General features: G+C 48.2%; 1 protein-coding gene across 3 annotated transcripts in view; it reads right to left on the bottom strand.

The window, feature by feature from the left end:
- Positions 1–1644: 1644 nt before the first annotated feature.
- Positions 1645–15449, bottom strand: part of KDM4B (lysine demethylase 4B) — a 76146-nt gene continuing 62341 nt past the window's right edge. For all 3 annotated transcript variants that reach the window (XM_074528477.1, XM_074528476.1, XM_074528478.1), the window contains 9 exons: positions 15062–15284; positions 12228–12304; positions 11668–11723; positions 11093–11201; positions 5280–5465; positions 4713–4877; positions 3900–4019; positions 2995–3087; positions 1645–2332 (listed from right to left, as the gene is read on the bottom strand). In XM_074528477.1, the coding sequence (XP_074384578.1) occupies positions 2147–2332; positions 2995–3087; positions 3900–4019; positions 4713–4877; positions 5280–5465; positions 11093–11201; positions 11668–11723; positions 12228–12304; positions 15062–15284 (1215 nt within the window). In that variant the 3' untranslated portion in view covers positions 1645–2146. The remainder of the gene's footprint in view (positions 2333–2994; positions 3088–3899; positions 4020–4712; positions 4878–5279; positions 5466–11092; positions 11202–11667; positions 11724–12227; positions 12305–15061; positions 15285–15449) is intronic.

Consider the following 15449-nt stretch of genomic DNA (forward strand, 5'->3'; position numbering starts at 1 on the left):
CCCACCTCCAAAAAAATTCCTCTGCTGGTTAAATTTCTCTTGCAATTGTTTTAAATATTTCTCTCGTGGCCTGGCAACATTCTTAGTCTTTTATACAGCAAGTTTTCTATTTAATCACATTTCACCCGACAGGAGACAGCTCTGTGGGAGGAACAACCCAGGCTCGGGAGAACCTTGCCAATTTTTAAACTTTTATTAGTCTCAGTTTGGTTTTATTCGTGGAGACATCTACTGAAAACGTCAGAAATTCAGGAATAAAAGAACCCAAAAGCAGAACCCTGTTTGCAGGCACAGGAAAAGGACCCGTAGCAGAGGCAGGAGAAAGGATGGGACCTCCAATCCTCAAGGGAGAACAAAACCAAAGTAAAAAAGGAATTAAATTGCTTTATTCTATCTCCACTCTTTCACTAGGACAGTTTAATACCCATGGAGTCTCTTAAGATGCTAATCTACCATCTGCTAGCCCACAAATCCTTCCCACTTATTCCCTTAAAGATGCAGCCAGAGCTTTGCTTAACAGCCTCTCCCCAGAACAACGACCACCTTGCAAAGGGGCTTAAAAATAATAATCAAAACAAGAATATTGTCTCTCTCCATCCAGCAATTTCAGGGAATTAAGTGGAAGAGATTGCAGTGCAGCATTCCAGGTTGCTGTGGAGGGAGGGCAGGGCCTGGGTGCCCCCAGCTCTGCTCTGCCCCTGCACCTGAACCTGCCCAGCTCGGGCCCAGCTCTGCCTCCTCCTCCTCCTCTCTGAGCTGCCTCAGCTCCTCCAGGAGAGGGGAAGATTTTCCAGCGGCTCCAGCAGGTTTGGAGCGGGCTCTCTCTGCCGAGCTCCACATCAGCTCTTCAGCCCCAGGGCATTCCAAAGGTCCGGGTGGGAGCTGCCCCTCCACACTGCAGGGCTGGGCTCTGCCTCCAGTGCTCCTTCAATCCTCAGAGAGCCGAGTCCACTCAAGGCAGGGCTTGCACTCCTCTTCCCCAGGAGGAACTCACAGGCTCAGTCTTTGCTTAAGGAAAGGATGTCACGACAATCAGATGTTTGAGGAATTTCTTCTTTAATAGGATAAAAGAAAAACATACAAACACCTCCCAAGCTTCTGTCATGGAATGATTCTCACACTGTAAGGAGCACAACTCAAAAAAACAAAAATAATAAAATTAAAAAAGAGACAAAGGAAAGAGAAAGGAGAAGTGCTAAGGGAGAAGTGCTGCCAGGGAGCCTCTGGCTCGTGGGGAGCTAACACAAGCAGCAACAGAACACTTGCCAAACCAGGGTGGCACACTGGAACTCAAAGCCATGCTGATCCTGAACTAGGAAGCAACTGTGATGGCAAAGATGGGGAAGGAAGGTGAGAGGCATGACCCAAACCTGGCCATTTCTTCCCTAAGCCCCTCCCTGGGGACGTGGCAGCGATGCCAACATCCATGCCAGGGCGTGCAGAGAGCCAATGGCAGAAACATCCCAGCGTGAACATTGCTTCCCCACCTTCCCCAGCTCACAGAGATAGTGTTTCTTTACAAAAAGAAGAACCCAGAACATTCCAGGACATCTGCTCTTGCTCTCCCTCTCCCCGCTGTAACATCAGTCACAATTCATTTGGGGGTGAGGGGGGAGGATTTAATTTATTTTCTGTTTTAAAGCCATAATCTAGAAAAATGTTTTGTGGAAACTTTCATTTTCCTGTTTTTGCTTGCTTTTTTTTTTTAATAATGCTCATTCATAGAAAACTTCACAAAGGTGACGTCTATGTACAGAAAACACAATTCCAAAGGCTGCTTCAGTAGTCAATGTAATAGCACCTTGAAAGACAAAAGTTTGACAGATTTGAAAAAGTCATTTCGTTAAATTTTAACCCTTTCCTCATAAAAAAAAGAACCAGTCACAAAGCTCCATCTGTAGAAACTCTTCCAAAGTCTCCGTGTGAAAAGCTGAAGGGTTTCCAAGCTCCCCAGCTCTTGGTCAGCAACTCCTGGCAAGGTCGAGGTAGCAGCCAGACAGGGATTTCCTGCAGTCCAAACCAAGAGGAGATGAAAGAAATTCACAGCAGGCTATTGCACAGGGCTGGTCTTCCATTCCACAGTTTCCTATTTATTTTTTTCCACTAACTCAAAAAGGGTTAATCGAATCTTTTGGATGAATCCTGGTTAAAACATGTTGCTCTGAGTCCCAGGCTGGTACTGTGTCTGCAGCAGGCTCTCCATGAAGGCCAGGTAATCTGGGCTTTGTCCATATTCCTCAGGATTCCTGGCATTCCCCAGCCGGGGACGCTTGGCTGCTCTCACTTCATCTCCTGAAAACACATCTTCCTGAGGGGCCCCGGTGCTGAGGGACTGAGGAGACACAAAACAGCCATCAGGGCACAGCAGGAGCACAGGGAGACACCCACAGTCCCCCCGGGCCAGGAACACTCTCCAGCCCCACCACCTGCTTAAACGAAATGGCTTTAAAGGGTCTAAAAACACCCAGTTAAGGCTGGAATCAGAAAAAAAAAGCTATGAAATAAATCCCTCATCTTTTCTAGGCTCAGTAATTCCACTGTATGCACTTAAAGACTGCCTGATCTTGTAGATTAAGAGATTTATAGGTAAGAGCCACACTCTAAATCTCCAGTTTGGTGAGAAAAGGGGGTTTGGTCCCACGGAGATAATCAGTTCTCCAGAAAGCCCTGAGCTGCAGCCCAGCTCACCTCACTCTTGGACAGGATGATTCCATATAACTGAATTCATACGGTGTAAAATGATCTGAACGTAATCTTTTAACCAGAGAAAATAAAACTCTGAGCTGAACACGTGCAAGGGGAAATCATTTCTGTGCCTCTCAAGCATCCATGGCCAGGATTTCTTCCACTCTGTGTATTTTGGGAATGACAAGCACTTTTACAGCCACAGAAACTGGAGGCTGCATTCACCTAATGTCTAAAAAATACATGAAGAAAATGTGAAGAGGTTCTGCAAGCTGCAGCTGGTTTATTGTTTGCTATTTTGGTACCCACCAGGCGAGACTTGACTCTCTTGGGAAGCTCTTCCTCCAAGGTATAAATATCCCCACGCTTCACCATGAGCTGAGAGCCATCCTCAAACTCCACCTGCAGGGAGGCAGAAGGTGAACTCAGAGCCACATCTGAACAGCCCATGGCCAGCCTGTGGCACAGCAGGAAGCCCCAGGGACCAGCTCCCATGGGTGTCTCTGTGGAATGAGCACTCCCAAGCTCTGGGGAGGATGCTGAGCCCAAAAAGTGCTGCTTTCAATGCTGTCCAGGCACCTCTGTCTTATCCAAGTGCATTCATTCAGTGCTCCATGGATCCCAAAATATCTGTACTCCAGCTGGCCCAGCACCTCACATTTCTACTGATTTTTGATTCATATCCTGAAAAAAGCAGCTTTTCACTTATGATAAAAGCAGCCCTCTATTCAGGCCAATATGGTAATAAGAATTTCTTTCATCTTAAACAAAGCATTTTTACAGGTCACAAGGAAACAACTGCAGCTACTAAAGTACATTTGTATTTCAACCAGCAGAAATAGTCAGCCAGGTACAAAAAACTCCTCCCATGAAACCCTTTTTGCTAAGCACTGATTATATCATGAATTATGCATCAGATGTTCCAGGGATGTTTATTCATGGAAACGTGCACAGCAAAATGTTAAAACTATTAAAAGTTTTTAAGGGATTCTTATTTCCTTTGCCCAAGACTTTAATACACTTTTCTGCATAAAGCAGAAGCACACAGAGCACAGTTTAATAGGGGTGTCAAGTTCAGGCTGGACAAACTCAGAGGGAATAAATCATCGGCTCCCAAATCCTCCTGCTGCTCTGCCCAGCTCCAGCAGCCCATCCCTGGTGCAGGCTCAGCTCTCCCACCCTGGAGCACACCCAGGGCTGCCTCTGCCACTCACCTGGTAAATCTGACTGATCTGGGCTGCAATGAACTTGGCCTTGTAGATGATCCCGTCCGTCCACTGCAGCTGCACCAGCTCCCCCTCGGGAGGGGGCCCCATCTGGATGCAGTCCCTGCTCTGAGGACAGAGAGAGAGGGGTCAGAGACACAGCTCCAGCAGAGCTCAGGAGCCAGAGGTGTGCTAAAATCACATGCTAATGAGCAATAGGATGTATTTCTGCACTTGTGATTAATTGTGGGCATCTCAAACAAAACCAGCCTGAGAGAGCAGCAGTCGACTCCGGCAGCTCCTTCTGCTGCCAGCACCCAGTTCATGGACATTTCTCATTACAAATCCCACAGCATCACATCTCCTGTATCTCAAAAACAAGCAGGGCAACTCAGTGAATCAGTGGCACAATCAGGAAGGCAATGCATGAGCTGACAAATCAGCCTCTTCTAGACATTCCCTCTATTAAGTGAATTCCCTGTTTTGAACCAGAAGTGCTTACGAACAATCTGCTTCCCCCATGAATCACACTTGTCAGTTGAAAAATAAGATTATTCAACCACAAAACAAATAGGATGAAATTTAGAACAAACACTGCTTTCTGTGAAGTCATCTGCATTCAGCAAGATCACATCTTTGTAAAGCAACCAAAAAATAAATGAGATAATGTCAGAAACAAGCTCTGTCATGAAGAGCGGGATGAGATTTTCTAGGCGAGCAGCAACTTAAAAATTAAAATGAAAAAGTTTAAGATTTGCTTTGCTGTTCCAGCCCAAGGCACAGCTCAGTTTGTGCCACAGCAGAGTCCCAGAGCTGCCTTACAATGATGCTCTCGGGGTAAACGTTGTCGCTGTAGGAGCCGTCGTCGAAGTTGACCTCGTAGAAGGTCTGGGTGCTGGTGCCGATGACCCTGCAGCGATAGTAGAGCCCGTTCCTGTTCTTGGTGATCACTGTCTGCCCTAGGGCCACCTCCCTGCGGAATGGCACCTGCAGGGACACAGGAACAGCTGCCAGACACAGCTGCAAAAGCTGCGACCAAAATTCCATGGAATGGTTTGGGTGGGAAGGACCTTAAATCCCACCCAGTGCCACCCCTGCCATGGCAGGGACACCTCCCACACTCCCAGGCTGCTCCAAGTCCCATCCAGCCTGGCTTTGGGCACTGCCAGGGATGCACCCTGGGCCACTGTTCCACCCTCTTCACAGCCAGGAATTCCTCCCCAATATCCCACCCAAACCAGCCCTCTTGCAGATTAAAGCCATCCCCAACAACACCTTCCTGGACAATCCTTCTGCATTAAAAACACAAAACGTTTTGAGCCAACACAGGCGGGGAAACAAAAAAAAACCAACAAAACCCCAAATCCCTCAGCCCAGCCCAACACCTACGTTCTGGTTTGCTGCTTTGTGCTTGAAGCAGGTGATGGACACCACGTAGGGCCAGTCGTCGGGCTCCATGGGCACGCCGGCCGCGTGCGCGCACGTCACGTGGAAGGACGTGGAGCAGTGCTCGTAGGAGCACTGCACACAGGCCCCTGACACCTTCTTCATCCTCTTCCTGCAGTACACACACCTCTGCAAGGGAACACAGCTGGGGTCACAGCCAGCTCTGAGGGGAGCACAGCTGGAGTCATCTCTGCAAGGAACAAAGCTGGAATCACCTCTGCAAGGGAACAGAGTTGGAGTTACACCAGCTCTGCAAGGGAGCACAGCTGGAGTCACCTCTGCAAGGGAACACAGCTGGAGTCACCCCCAGCTCTGCAGGGGAACACAGCTGGAATCACCTCTGCAAGGGAGCACAGCTGAAAACACATCCAGCTCTGCAAGGAACACAGCTGGAGTCACCTCTGCAAGGGAGCACAGTTGGAAACACATCCAGCTCTGCAAGGAACACAGCTGGGGTCACCTCTGCAAAGGAGCACAGCTGGAAACACACTCAGCTCTGCAGGGGAACACAGCTGGAGTCACCTCTGCAAGGGAACAGAGCTGGAGTTACACCAGCTCTGCAGGGGAACACAGCTGGAGTCACCTCTGCAAGAGAGTACAGCTGGAAACACACCCAGCTCTGCAAGGGAACACAGAGGGGGTCACCTCTGCAAGGGAACAGAGTTGGAGTCACCTCTCCAAGGGAACACAGCTGGAGTCACCCCCAGCTCTGCAGGGGAACACAGCTGGAGTCACCTCTGCAAGGGAGCACAGCTGAAAACACATCCAGCTCTGCAAGGAACACAGCTGGGGTCACAGCCAGCTCTGAGGGGAGCACAGCTGGAGTCACCTCTGCAAGGAACACAGTTGGAATCACCTCTGCAAGGGAGCACAGCTGGAATCACCTCTGCAAGGGAACAGAGCTGGAATCACCTCTGCAAGGGAGCACAGCTGGAAACACACCCAGCTCTGCAAGGAACACAGCTGGAGTCACCTCTGCAAGGGAGCACAGCTGGAGTTACCCCCAGCTCTGCAGGGGAACACAGCTGGAGTCACCCCCAGCTCTGAGGGGAGCACAGCTGGAGTCATCTCTGCAAGGGAACAGAGCTGGAATCACCTCTGCAAGGGAACAGAGCTGGAATCACCTCTGCAAGGGAGCACAGCTGGAGTCACCCCCAGCTCTGCATGGAACACAGCCAGAGCTCAGATCTCTCAAGGAGCAGAGCCTGGAGCCCTGCAGAGCCCCCACAGCCCCCACAGGAGGTGGCACACGGCACAGAGCCCGTGGCTGCAGTGCCACAGCCACACTGATGCTCTGTGTCAGGACTGTCTGTGTGCAGCCCCTCAGGATCTCTCCAAGCCAATATCCAGCAGAATTGTCATTCCCTGCCTCACCACTCCCATGGCCATGCCAGCACCTGCAGTCACTCAGCCCTGCAGAGCCACACTGGGCACAGACACACTGGGCTGGGCAAACACCCACCAGTGGCACCAGGGCACTGCTGCACCCTCATCCTCCTCACACCAACAGTGCACCTACACTTCATTAACTCCAACAGCAGCTGGATGCTCTCAGGTGCACTGCTGGAAAATAACATTTCCATTTTTCTGAAGGAACAGAACACAGTAACTGGGTGGCAATTTGCTCGATTATATTTAATGGGACATTGTATTGATCAGATCTCATGGAATATAAAATCACATAATGGAACAAAAATACTGTGTGTTTATTTCAGATGCATAAGCATATCAACCATAAATATTTTATTGGCATCCATGTCAGATGAGCCACTGTAGATAATTCAGTCAGTTTTGCAAACAAAAGAAATAAAAACATTGTACAAAAAATACCCAGAATTATCAGGGAAAAAGTCTGAAATCTCAGAGACATTTTCACACTCATTTTCTGCAAAGCAGATCCAGTTATGAGGTAAATTGATGTAAGATGTGGGACTGCTTTAAAAAGAAATTGCATTTTCTCAAAGCTAAAAATCCTGAGCCTGATGGCACTGACAGCAAGCAGGAGCTGTAGTGGGAACAAGACAAATTTCCTCACTCCCTATAACAGCACCAATTCTTGTTTCCAGCCCCTCAGAAATATAGAAAAGGAGATTTTGGGAATCCCAGTCTAAAAAATGGATCCTTGCATAATGTTTCCAGGGATCCATTTGGAAACACCATTCAGTTTTTAACTTTTCCAGGAATCTGTCACTGATCAGCAAATCCCAGAATGGTTTGGGCTGGAAGAACCTTAAAGCTCATCCCAATCATCCATTCCATCCACTGGCCTTGGACACTTCCAGGGGTGGGGCAGCTTCTTTACCTTATCTGAGGCTGGCACAAGGCAAATCAAGGTAAAATTAATACCAAACACATGAGACAAATGTGCCTTTCATGATTAAAATGAACAAAAGGCATCCCTGACCATGGCAGGGGGTGGAACTCCAAACCCTTCAAGGTCTATCCAACCCAAACCATTCAGGGATTCCTTCTCCAGGAACAGTTCTCTTCCTTGAAAGCAAAAGATGCCAAAGAACAGGAGATTTGTTCTTCCTTATTCCTGTGCAACACCTCCTCCCTGCCTGGGCTCTGCCCCACATTTCTATGAAATAAGTCCCATGAATTAACTGAAGGCAGTTTGTTTACACCAAAGATTAATTTGGCCTTTTTACACAAACGAACAAAAGCCAGGAAATTCAAAGCCAGAGCCTGAGTGCTGCCAGAACGTGGGTTTAGCCTTTAATAAGCTGAGCCTTTATCACTCTGCAAACCATGTTCCAGAGCTGATAAGCAGCAGGAAAGTGCACAGCAGGACTGAGGGGAGTCAATGGCACTGATGCCATTATTAACCTGTCAATATCCCCCTGTCCCAGCAGCTGCTGACACACGGGGGGCTCAGGGAGCATTAACCCTGCCAGGGCAGGAATCTGCTCCTCCTGATGCCAACAGGGCTCTGCCAAGCCAGGATTAGCACACAGCCAGTGCCTGCACAAACTCCCTGTGACAGCAAAGGGATGTTCACAGCAAATATGATCAAAAGATAAATGTGAGTGACAGTGAGCCTGATGTGTAAGGAGTGATGGGGGAAGTGACAATTCTTGGCTTGAGGGTGGTAAAACACTGGCACAGGGTGCCCACAGCAGCTGTGGCTGCCCCTGGATCCCTGGAATGTCCAGGGCCAGGCTGGGCAGGGCTGGGAGCAGCCTGGGACAGTGGGAGGGGTCCCTGCCCATGGCAGGGGGGGAACTGGGTGGGATTTAAGGCCCTTTCCAACCCAAACCAGTCTGGGATCTATGAAAATGCAGATCTGGAAGTGTGGGAGATGGGATGGACAGAAACACCAGTGCCAAGTGCTGTGGGAAAGCTGCACAAGGAGATTTAAAAGCATTTTCTGTGGGAGGGAAAAGAGTCCAAAGCACAGGAGAGAAATCTTTGAAATAAATGCACACCAGAGTCAGGTCACTGCTGAGAGTAAGAAATGGGCTGTCTGCTGCATGATGAACACTGCAATTCATTTACTCCACTGAGGAATGACAGCTAATTATTCCAAATTTCCACGTCATAAATAATTTACGTGCACAGGCCTGTAATGTGCCATCAATCTGGGAGCAGGAAACTGCAGTTCTGAAAATGGTGCCATACCCACAAATGGACTGAAATTCTGTGCTTGGTCCATGCTTAGAGAACTGGTTATACCTTTCACCAGATCACTGCCACTCCTTGGCACCTCAGCCCTCATCACAGGAACTTAAAACAATAAAAACATATTAAAAAATCAATTTATAACCATGGATAACCCCTATCCCCTCTCTCCTCCACTACCCTCATCTATTCACATCAACTATCCTCACCCTTCACATCATTCCTTCTCTCCTTTTCCAGCTTTTCCAGCCACAAAGGTCATCTTTCCAATTTTATCAAGTACTGCACCAAGTCCATCATTGCCAAAGTCAGGAGCTCCAATGCCATCACCTTTTAGTCTCCCTCAGTTTATCTTCCTAACTGCAGCTGCTCACCTCCAAAGCTCCTCCAGTGACTCCCCACATGCTCCAGGAATTACCTGCAAATTCCCATGAAGAATCCCAAAGCTCCCCACCATGGCTCATGAGTCTCTGCGCACAATTTTACTCAATTTACACTCTCTTTGTACCCCACAGCACCACTGCCTCTGTATTCTGCCATCCAAATTAATTGTTTAATCCTTACCTAATTGAAAACTCTAAAACTTTCCAAGTGAAGGGCTTAAATCCAGGCTTTGACATTTGAGCTACAAGCCAGGCTCTGGCTAACAGCAGTATAAGGAAAATGGGCCTGTAAATTCCAACACTGGCCTGTGTAAGTCAAGGCACTTCAAGTAAAAATTCTCCAGGTTCCCTGAGACAGGAAGATAACACAAGGTGCAAATGGAATACAACAGAAGAAATCAAACAAAATTTCTTTCCAGAGCTCCAGGAGCATTTGGACAATGCTCTCAGGGTGGATTATTGGGGCGTCTGTGCAGGGCCAGGAGCTGGACTGATGGCCTTTGGGGACCCTCCCAACTCAGGATATTCTGGGATTCTGTGAAACTTTGCAGTTTGAACTGAGGAATGAATGAGAAATGGGTGCAGTGGGTCCGTGCAGAGGCTCTGGCAGGCACAGGCTCTGCTCTGGAGCAGAGCAAGGCAGCAGAGTCAGACACACACAGACACTGCCCTGGCTCTGCAGCACTGCCAGGCAGCCAGGGAAGGGTTAAAGAATTAAGTCATGTTTCCTTGTGAGGCTCCATTAAGCAATACAAGTGAGTGTTGTGTAAAAGGATTTTAAGTTCAGCGTTACAAGTGCTGGTAATGAAGAGGATGCACGTTGGAAGTGTCAGCTGATCCATAAAGAGCCACGGCTGCAAGATTTATCACCCTGGCACTGTGCTGCCCCATCACTCCTGCTGAATAATGAATGCTTTTTACATTCACATTTGTGTACAAAACCCATTTGCACAACAGAGAAATAACTCTGGAAGCAGGGATAGGTTCCTCCTAATCTCTCACCCGGGCTGGCTGCACTAAGTAGCAGCTCTGTTAACGAATCCATCAGCACTAGCCCATCTATCACTGCTCCAGCACCTTCCCCATCCCACACTGTGTCACCCAGCTGACTTCTGTACCAAAAAAAGCAGCAAAAGCACAATTTATTTTGCAATAACACACTATAGTGATGGAGCATTAACTAACATTAAGATAAATTGCTCTGAGCTAATGAATCGTCCATTACTAATCCCTCGGATGAGGCCACACAGCTAAATAACAACTTGGAGCTGGGCTTGTATTAAAATCCTTGCAGTCTTGCCTTGCAGTCAGGGTTACAGAAATGTTTATCCATTTCTACAAGAGATTTCTTGATAGAAAGAGAGAAATGTTGTAAGGAAAGGTGAATTAGAGATGAACAATTCAGCTTCTCTCTAGTCACCGTGTCCCTTTGCACTCCTGCTGTGCAGCACTTGGAGTAAATGGAGCTTTTAGGCACTTTACACCTGACTGCAGGTGGGAAGGAGTCCCAGGCTCTGCCCAGGGTACAGCACACTCCCAGAGAGTAAAGGCACATCTGGAAATCAGAGCTGTTTGTGTGTCAAAGCACTGACAGGGCCCAGCAGACACAAATGCAGCTTTTGTTTGGGAATGAAAGCGCGATCATCTCCAATCTCAGCTGCTCCACGAACCCACACAATCATTTTCTGTCTGGTTACAGCTTTTCCCTTTGGCTCCTGCTCCCAACCACTGTCCCCAGGAAAAGACACCCACCAGTTTCCACCTCTGCTCGGGGATGGCGCTGATGTCCACAGGATGACGCTCGATGACATTGAGGAAACGCGCCTCGGGGACAGCGATGGCACAGATCACATGCACCCACCTGGGGAGCAGAGAGAAGACACAAATCAGGGCCTGCCATCATCTCCATGAAATGCTCAGGAGGGCAGTTAACATTTCCCTGCCTCCCTCAGCATCGAGGCACATTTCCAGGGGTTGGCAGCCGTGGCAATGTTCCCAATTGACTGTTAATCAGGGTGGCACAAGGTAAATGTCTCTGGAACAACAGAGATCAACCTTCCCCTACACCTGATATTGCACAATGCTAAACATTCCCTGAGAAGACTTTTCTCTGAGAAACAACCACATTCAGCAGGAGTTCAGGAGCTCTGCTGTGCTGCAGTGTAGGGCAGCACAGTCTCTTGGGCTCATTCTGCCAAGTCAATGAGGAGCAGCTCCCTCCAGAACCCCAAAATTTCTGCTACACTGAGCATTAAGACCAAATTCTCCATAAGACAAGGAGATCAGGTGCAGCATATAAGGAAAACACCCTCAGAACCAGCACTCACCGGCCATCAGTGGTCATCTGGAGAGCTCCTCCCCTGAGATTGCACAGGCAACATTCCTGCGGGAACACAACTCCTTCAGGACGGGCCCAAAAGCTCTGCCAGGCTCTTCATCCTCCCCAGAAAGTGCCCACACCCCACCTGGGATCTCAAAGGCAATGTGAATCCTCCCTCTGTGTGTGTGGAGCACTGGGTGGGTGATGCCAGCAGTGCCAGGGATGCTGTGCCAGTCCTTAGCACTGTCTATCTCCCATCTGGGATCTCAAAGGCAATGTGAATCCTCCCCTCTGTGTGTGTGGAGCACTGGGTGGGTGATGCCAGCAGTGCCAGGGGTGCTGTGCCAGCCCTTACCACTGCCCATCTCCCACCTGGCATGCCAAAGACAATGTGAATCCTCCCCTGTGTGTGTGGAGCAGTGCCAGGAGTGATACCAGCAGTGCCAGGGATGCTGTGCCAGTCCTTAGCACTGCCCATCTCCCCCTGGGATGCCAAAGGCAATGTGAATCCTGCCCCCCGTGTGAGTAGGGCAGGGGATGGGTGATGCCAGCTGTGCCAGCCCTTACCGCTGCCCAGGCGCCGGCCGAGCACCGCGAGCAGGACCAGCCCTCGTTCACCAGCTCCGGGCGTATCCCGTAACAGCCTGCAACAAACAGAGCCACAGCCTGTCACAGCAGCCCTTCCTCAGCACCTCTCAGTTCCACTCAGTTTCCCTTCTCATGATTTTCCAGTTCAGAAGCAACTCTGAGAGCGTTTGAGGAACTCTATTCCAACAAAATCGAATTGGGACCGGCAGGTCTGAAAACAAACCAACCAACCCCCCTACACAGGTATCCCTCACATTTATTTCTCACTTTTCTAAGGACTACAACAGCAGGACTTTGTTTCTTTAGGCAGGAACTGGGCTCCAAGGTACTGGGCTCCAAGGTGATGCCACCACTGCTGGAGTGCACTCACACATGGAAACACACATGAATTTTAGCAAGGTTGAAGCAGTTACTTTTGCTGAGTGGTGTTATGAGGAAGGATAAGGGCAAGGAAATGAAATACCTGCATTCCACATGGTTAACAGTATTTAATTTATGGTTATAGGAAGTCTTAAAACCATCTAATTCTACAGAGCATCAATTACTGTAACATGCAAACACCAAATCCTCCTACAACACCACCAAAATAGTAAAGTGGTATCATGCCCATTATAAAGACAGGGAAATAAGAACAAAAAAAGTCCTTAAAATTCTGTAAAAGGCACTGAGGTTTGTCACTGAAAACAATGGGGGAAAGACACAAATACAGTTTTGGAAAACTAGATCTATGTGATTCCTGCAAGCTTGTAAAGTGAGTGGAAAATTGAAGATAAGCATCTCAACTAACACACAGCTCATTACACCCAGCCTCTATCTCTCCTAACAAAATCTCATCCAGCCTTCACCTGTCCTAACAAACTGAACAGAAAATTTCAGCTGGGAACAACAATCTCAAATTACTGAATTAAACTTAAAAGAAAACATTCAGAAAGCACTGGGATTGCCACCACAGCCTGATTTATAAATATCATCCACTTAACCAGATAAAGAGCATGTCAAAAAAAGTCAATACTATGGATCTGCAGCTGCTCTCCACATCTGAGGTCTCTTTTCATCACATGGCAAATCAGGGCAGCAAATTCCACCCAGGCTAGAACAGGGACAGGGGTGTTCAGTCCAAAACTGAGCTGAGGGAGAGCCAGACCCTGAGCACAGCCTCAAGCTGCACTAAGGGAGGTTTAGATTGAAATATAGGAAAAATATCTTCATGGAAAGGGTTGGAACAGCCTGCCCAGGGCAGAGGTGGAATCACCATCTCTGGAAGTGTTAAAAACATCCATGGATGTGGCACCTGGGGACATGGCTGCTGGTGGGCAGGGTGGTGGTGCTGGGCTGATGTTTGGACTTGATGGCTTTGAAGGTCTTCTCCAACCTCAGTGATTCTGTGAGGGCAGAACAGTCCCATTTACCTCACCCCAGGTTGTCCCATAGGGATAAAGCAAGAAAAATCTGCTCTTTTTATGGATTTGTCAGTGCCTCAAAAGCCCAGAAACCTTCCCAAACCTTCCTCTCTCCATAGGGCCTGGCTGCTGGAGCCCAGCACAGTTTGAGAGGGCACTTCCCAAGAACACACAGGCTGCCAGCTGCTTTTACAGTCAGCCAAAATACACCTCACCACTGCAATCCTGCAATAAAAGCAAATGGATTCTCTGCAGCAAAGTCAAAGGGATATCACAGAGCACAAGGAAACAACCAGGCACTGGAGCCTCCATCAGATTTAACACCTGTCCTGTCCTACCCTCAAGGGGAGAGTACAGCCAAAATACAAAGCTGAGTTTCTCTAAAAAAAGATGGATCCTAGGTCTGAGCCTGCAGATTAAAATCATCTTGCCCACAGCCCTCTATCCCTAAATAGAATTTGGCCACAGAAAGCACTCTATAGACTGGACTATTGCAGGCCTAAGGATGGACAAGATGCAGGAGCACTGAATTGTGAAGGGAGGATGAAATTTTCCTCCTCACATCCACTCTGCATCCCATGGCCTGATTAGCCAGAAATGACCATAATCAGAGATTCAGCACAGAGACAAAAGTTGCTTCCAGTTCCCCAGCCCTGCTGAGCTGCACGGGGACCTGCAGACTCTAAAATTGGAACAACAAAAGTAATTCCAGCTGATGCAAGTCAAATAAGATTCCCCATCTGTCAAGATCAAACAGCTGAACAGTAATTCGTCACAAATGTTAACTGGATGCTGTACAATCTCCACTGAAGGTACACTCCACCAGGATTAATCAGATCTTCTTTTAGACATAACTATCAGGGAAGCAAACAGACATATGTTCCCTTTTGTAATCAAGTGCCATTACTACAAACACTATCACAGACACTAATAAAATATATCTCAAACTACTCCATAATCTCTGCTGCATGCAGGAACAATATAGCCTCCCCCAACAGAACAATATTGGAACAAAATATGTGAGAGAAAAGAGTGCAATAAAGCCTTTGAGTTCTGCTTTATTACAAAAAATGAAAGGTATCAAAAGAAAGAATCTTTTCTCTGAGACAGAGAAGAATCAGCCAACAAAATAAGCAGTAAAAAGAATATTGGTGCGTATTTTTAAGATCAGTGGCTGCCAAGATGGACTTGAATACACAGATGTGCTTTGAGAGAAAGTTCCCTGCCCATGGCAGGGGATGGGAACTGGATGAGCTTTAAGCTCCTTCCAACCCAAACCTTTCTGGGATTCCTGATATCTTTGTACCAAGAAAGATAAAAATGGGAGTGACAGGATACAAACCTGCCAAGAAGGAACTCAAATACAGCAACACACAAACTCCTGAAAGGCTCTGGGGAAGGTGAAACACTCACTAGCATGAACCTGCAGGCAGCATTTGGCACAGGATATCAAGGGACTGGTTCCATCCTCTCCGATGTAGGAATTTGAAGGAAGGGGCTCGGTGTTTTCTCCACTTGAGGTAAAGCACATCTCTGGGATCAGGGGCTTGGTCTTCTGCCCACACTTGGAAAGGTGCACGAACGAGGACGGCTCCCCTGTGGAGGCTGGGGCAGCTTCCTTCTCCACCTGTGAGGACTGCAGAGAAAACCCCATCACTGGAACCTCCTCTTCCTGGCCATGCTGCTCACTCTGCACCCTGAGCACTCCCCTTGCAAAAAGGTCACCCAACACCTGACACCAAACAGCCAACAAACAGCCTAAAATCCTGATTCCCCCCTTGCTTCTCCCCCTCTTCCTCAG

Source organism: Zonotrichia albicollis, chromosome 29 (assembly GCF_047830755.1).
Source record: "Zonotrichia albicollis isolate bZonAlb1 chromosome 29, bZonAlb1.hap1, whole genome shotgun sequence".
In the NCBI taxonomy this organism is placed as follows: Eukaryota; Metazoa; Chordata; class Aves; order Passeriformes; family Passerellidae; genus Zonotrichia; species Zonotrichia albicollis.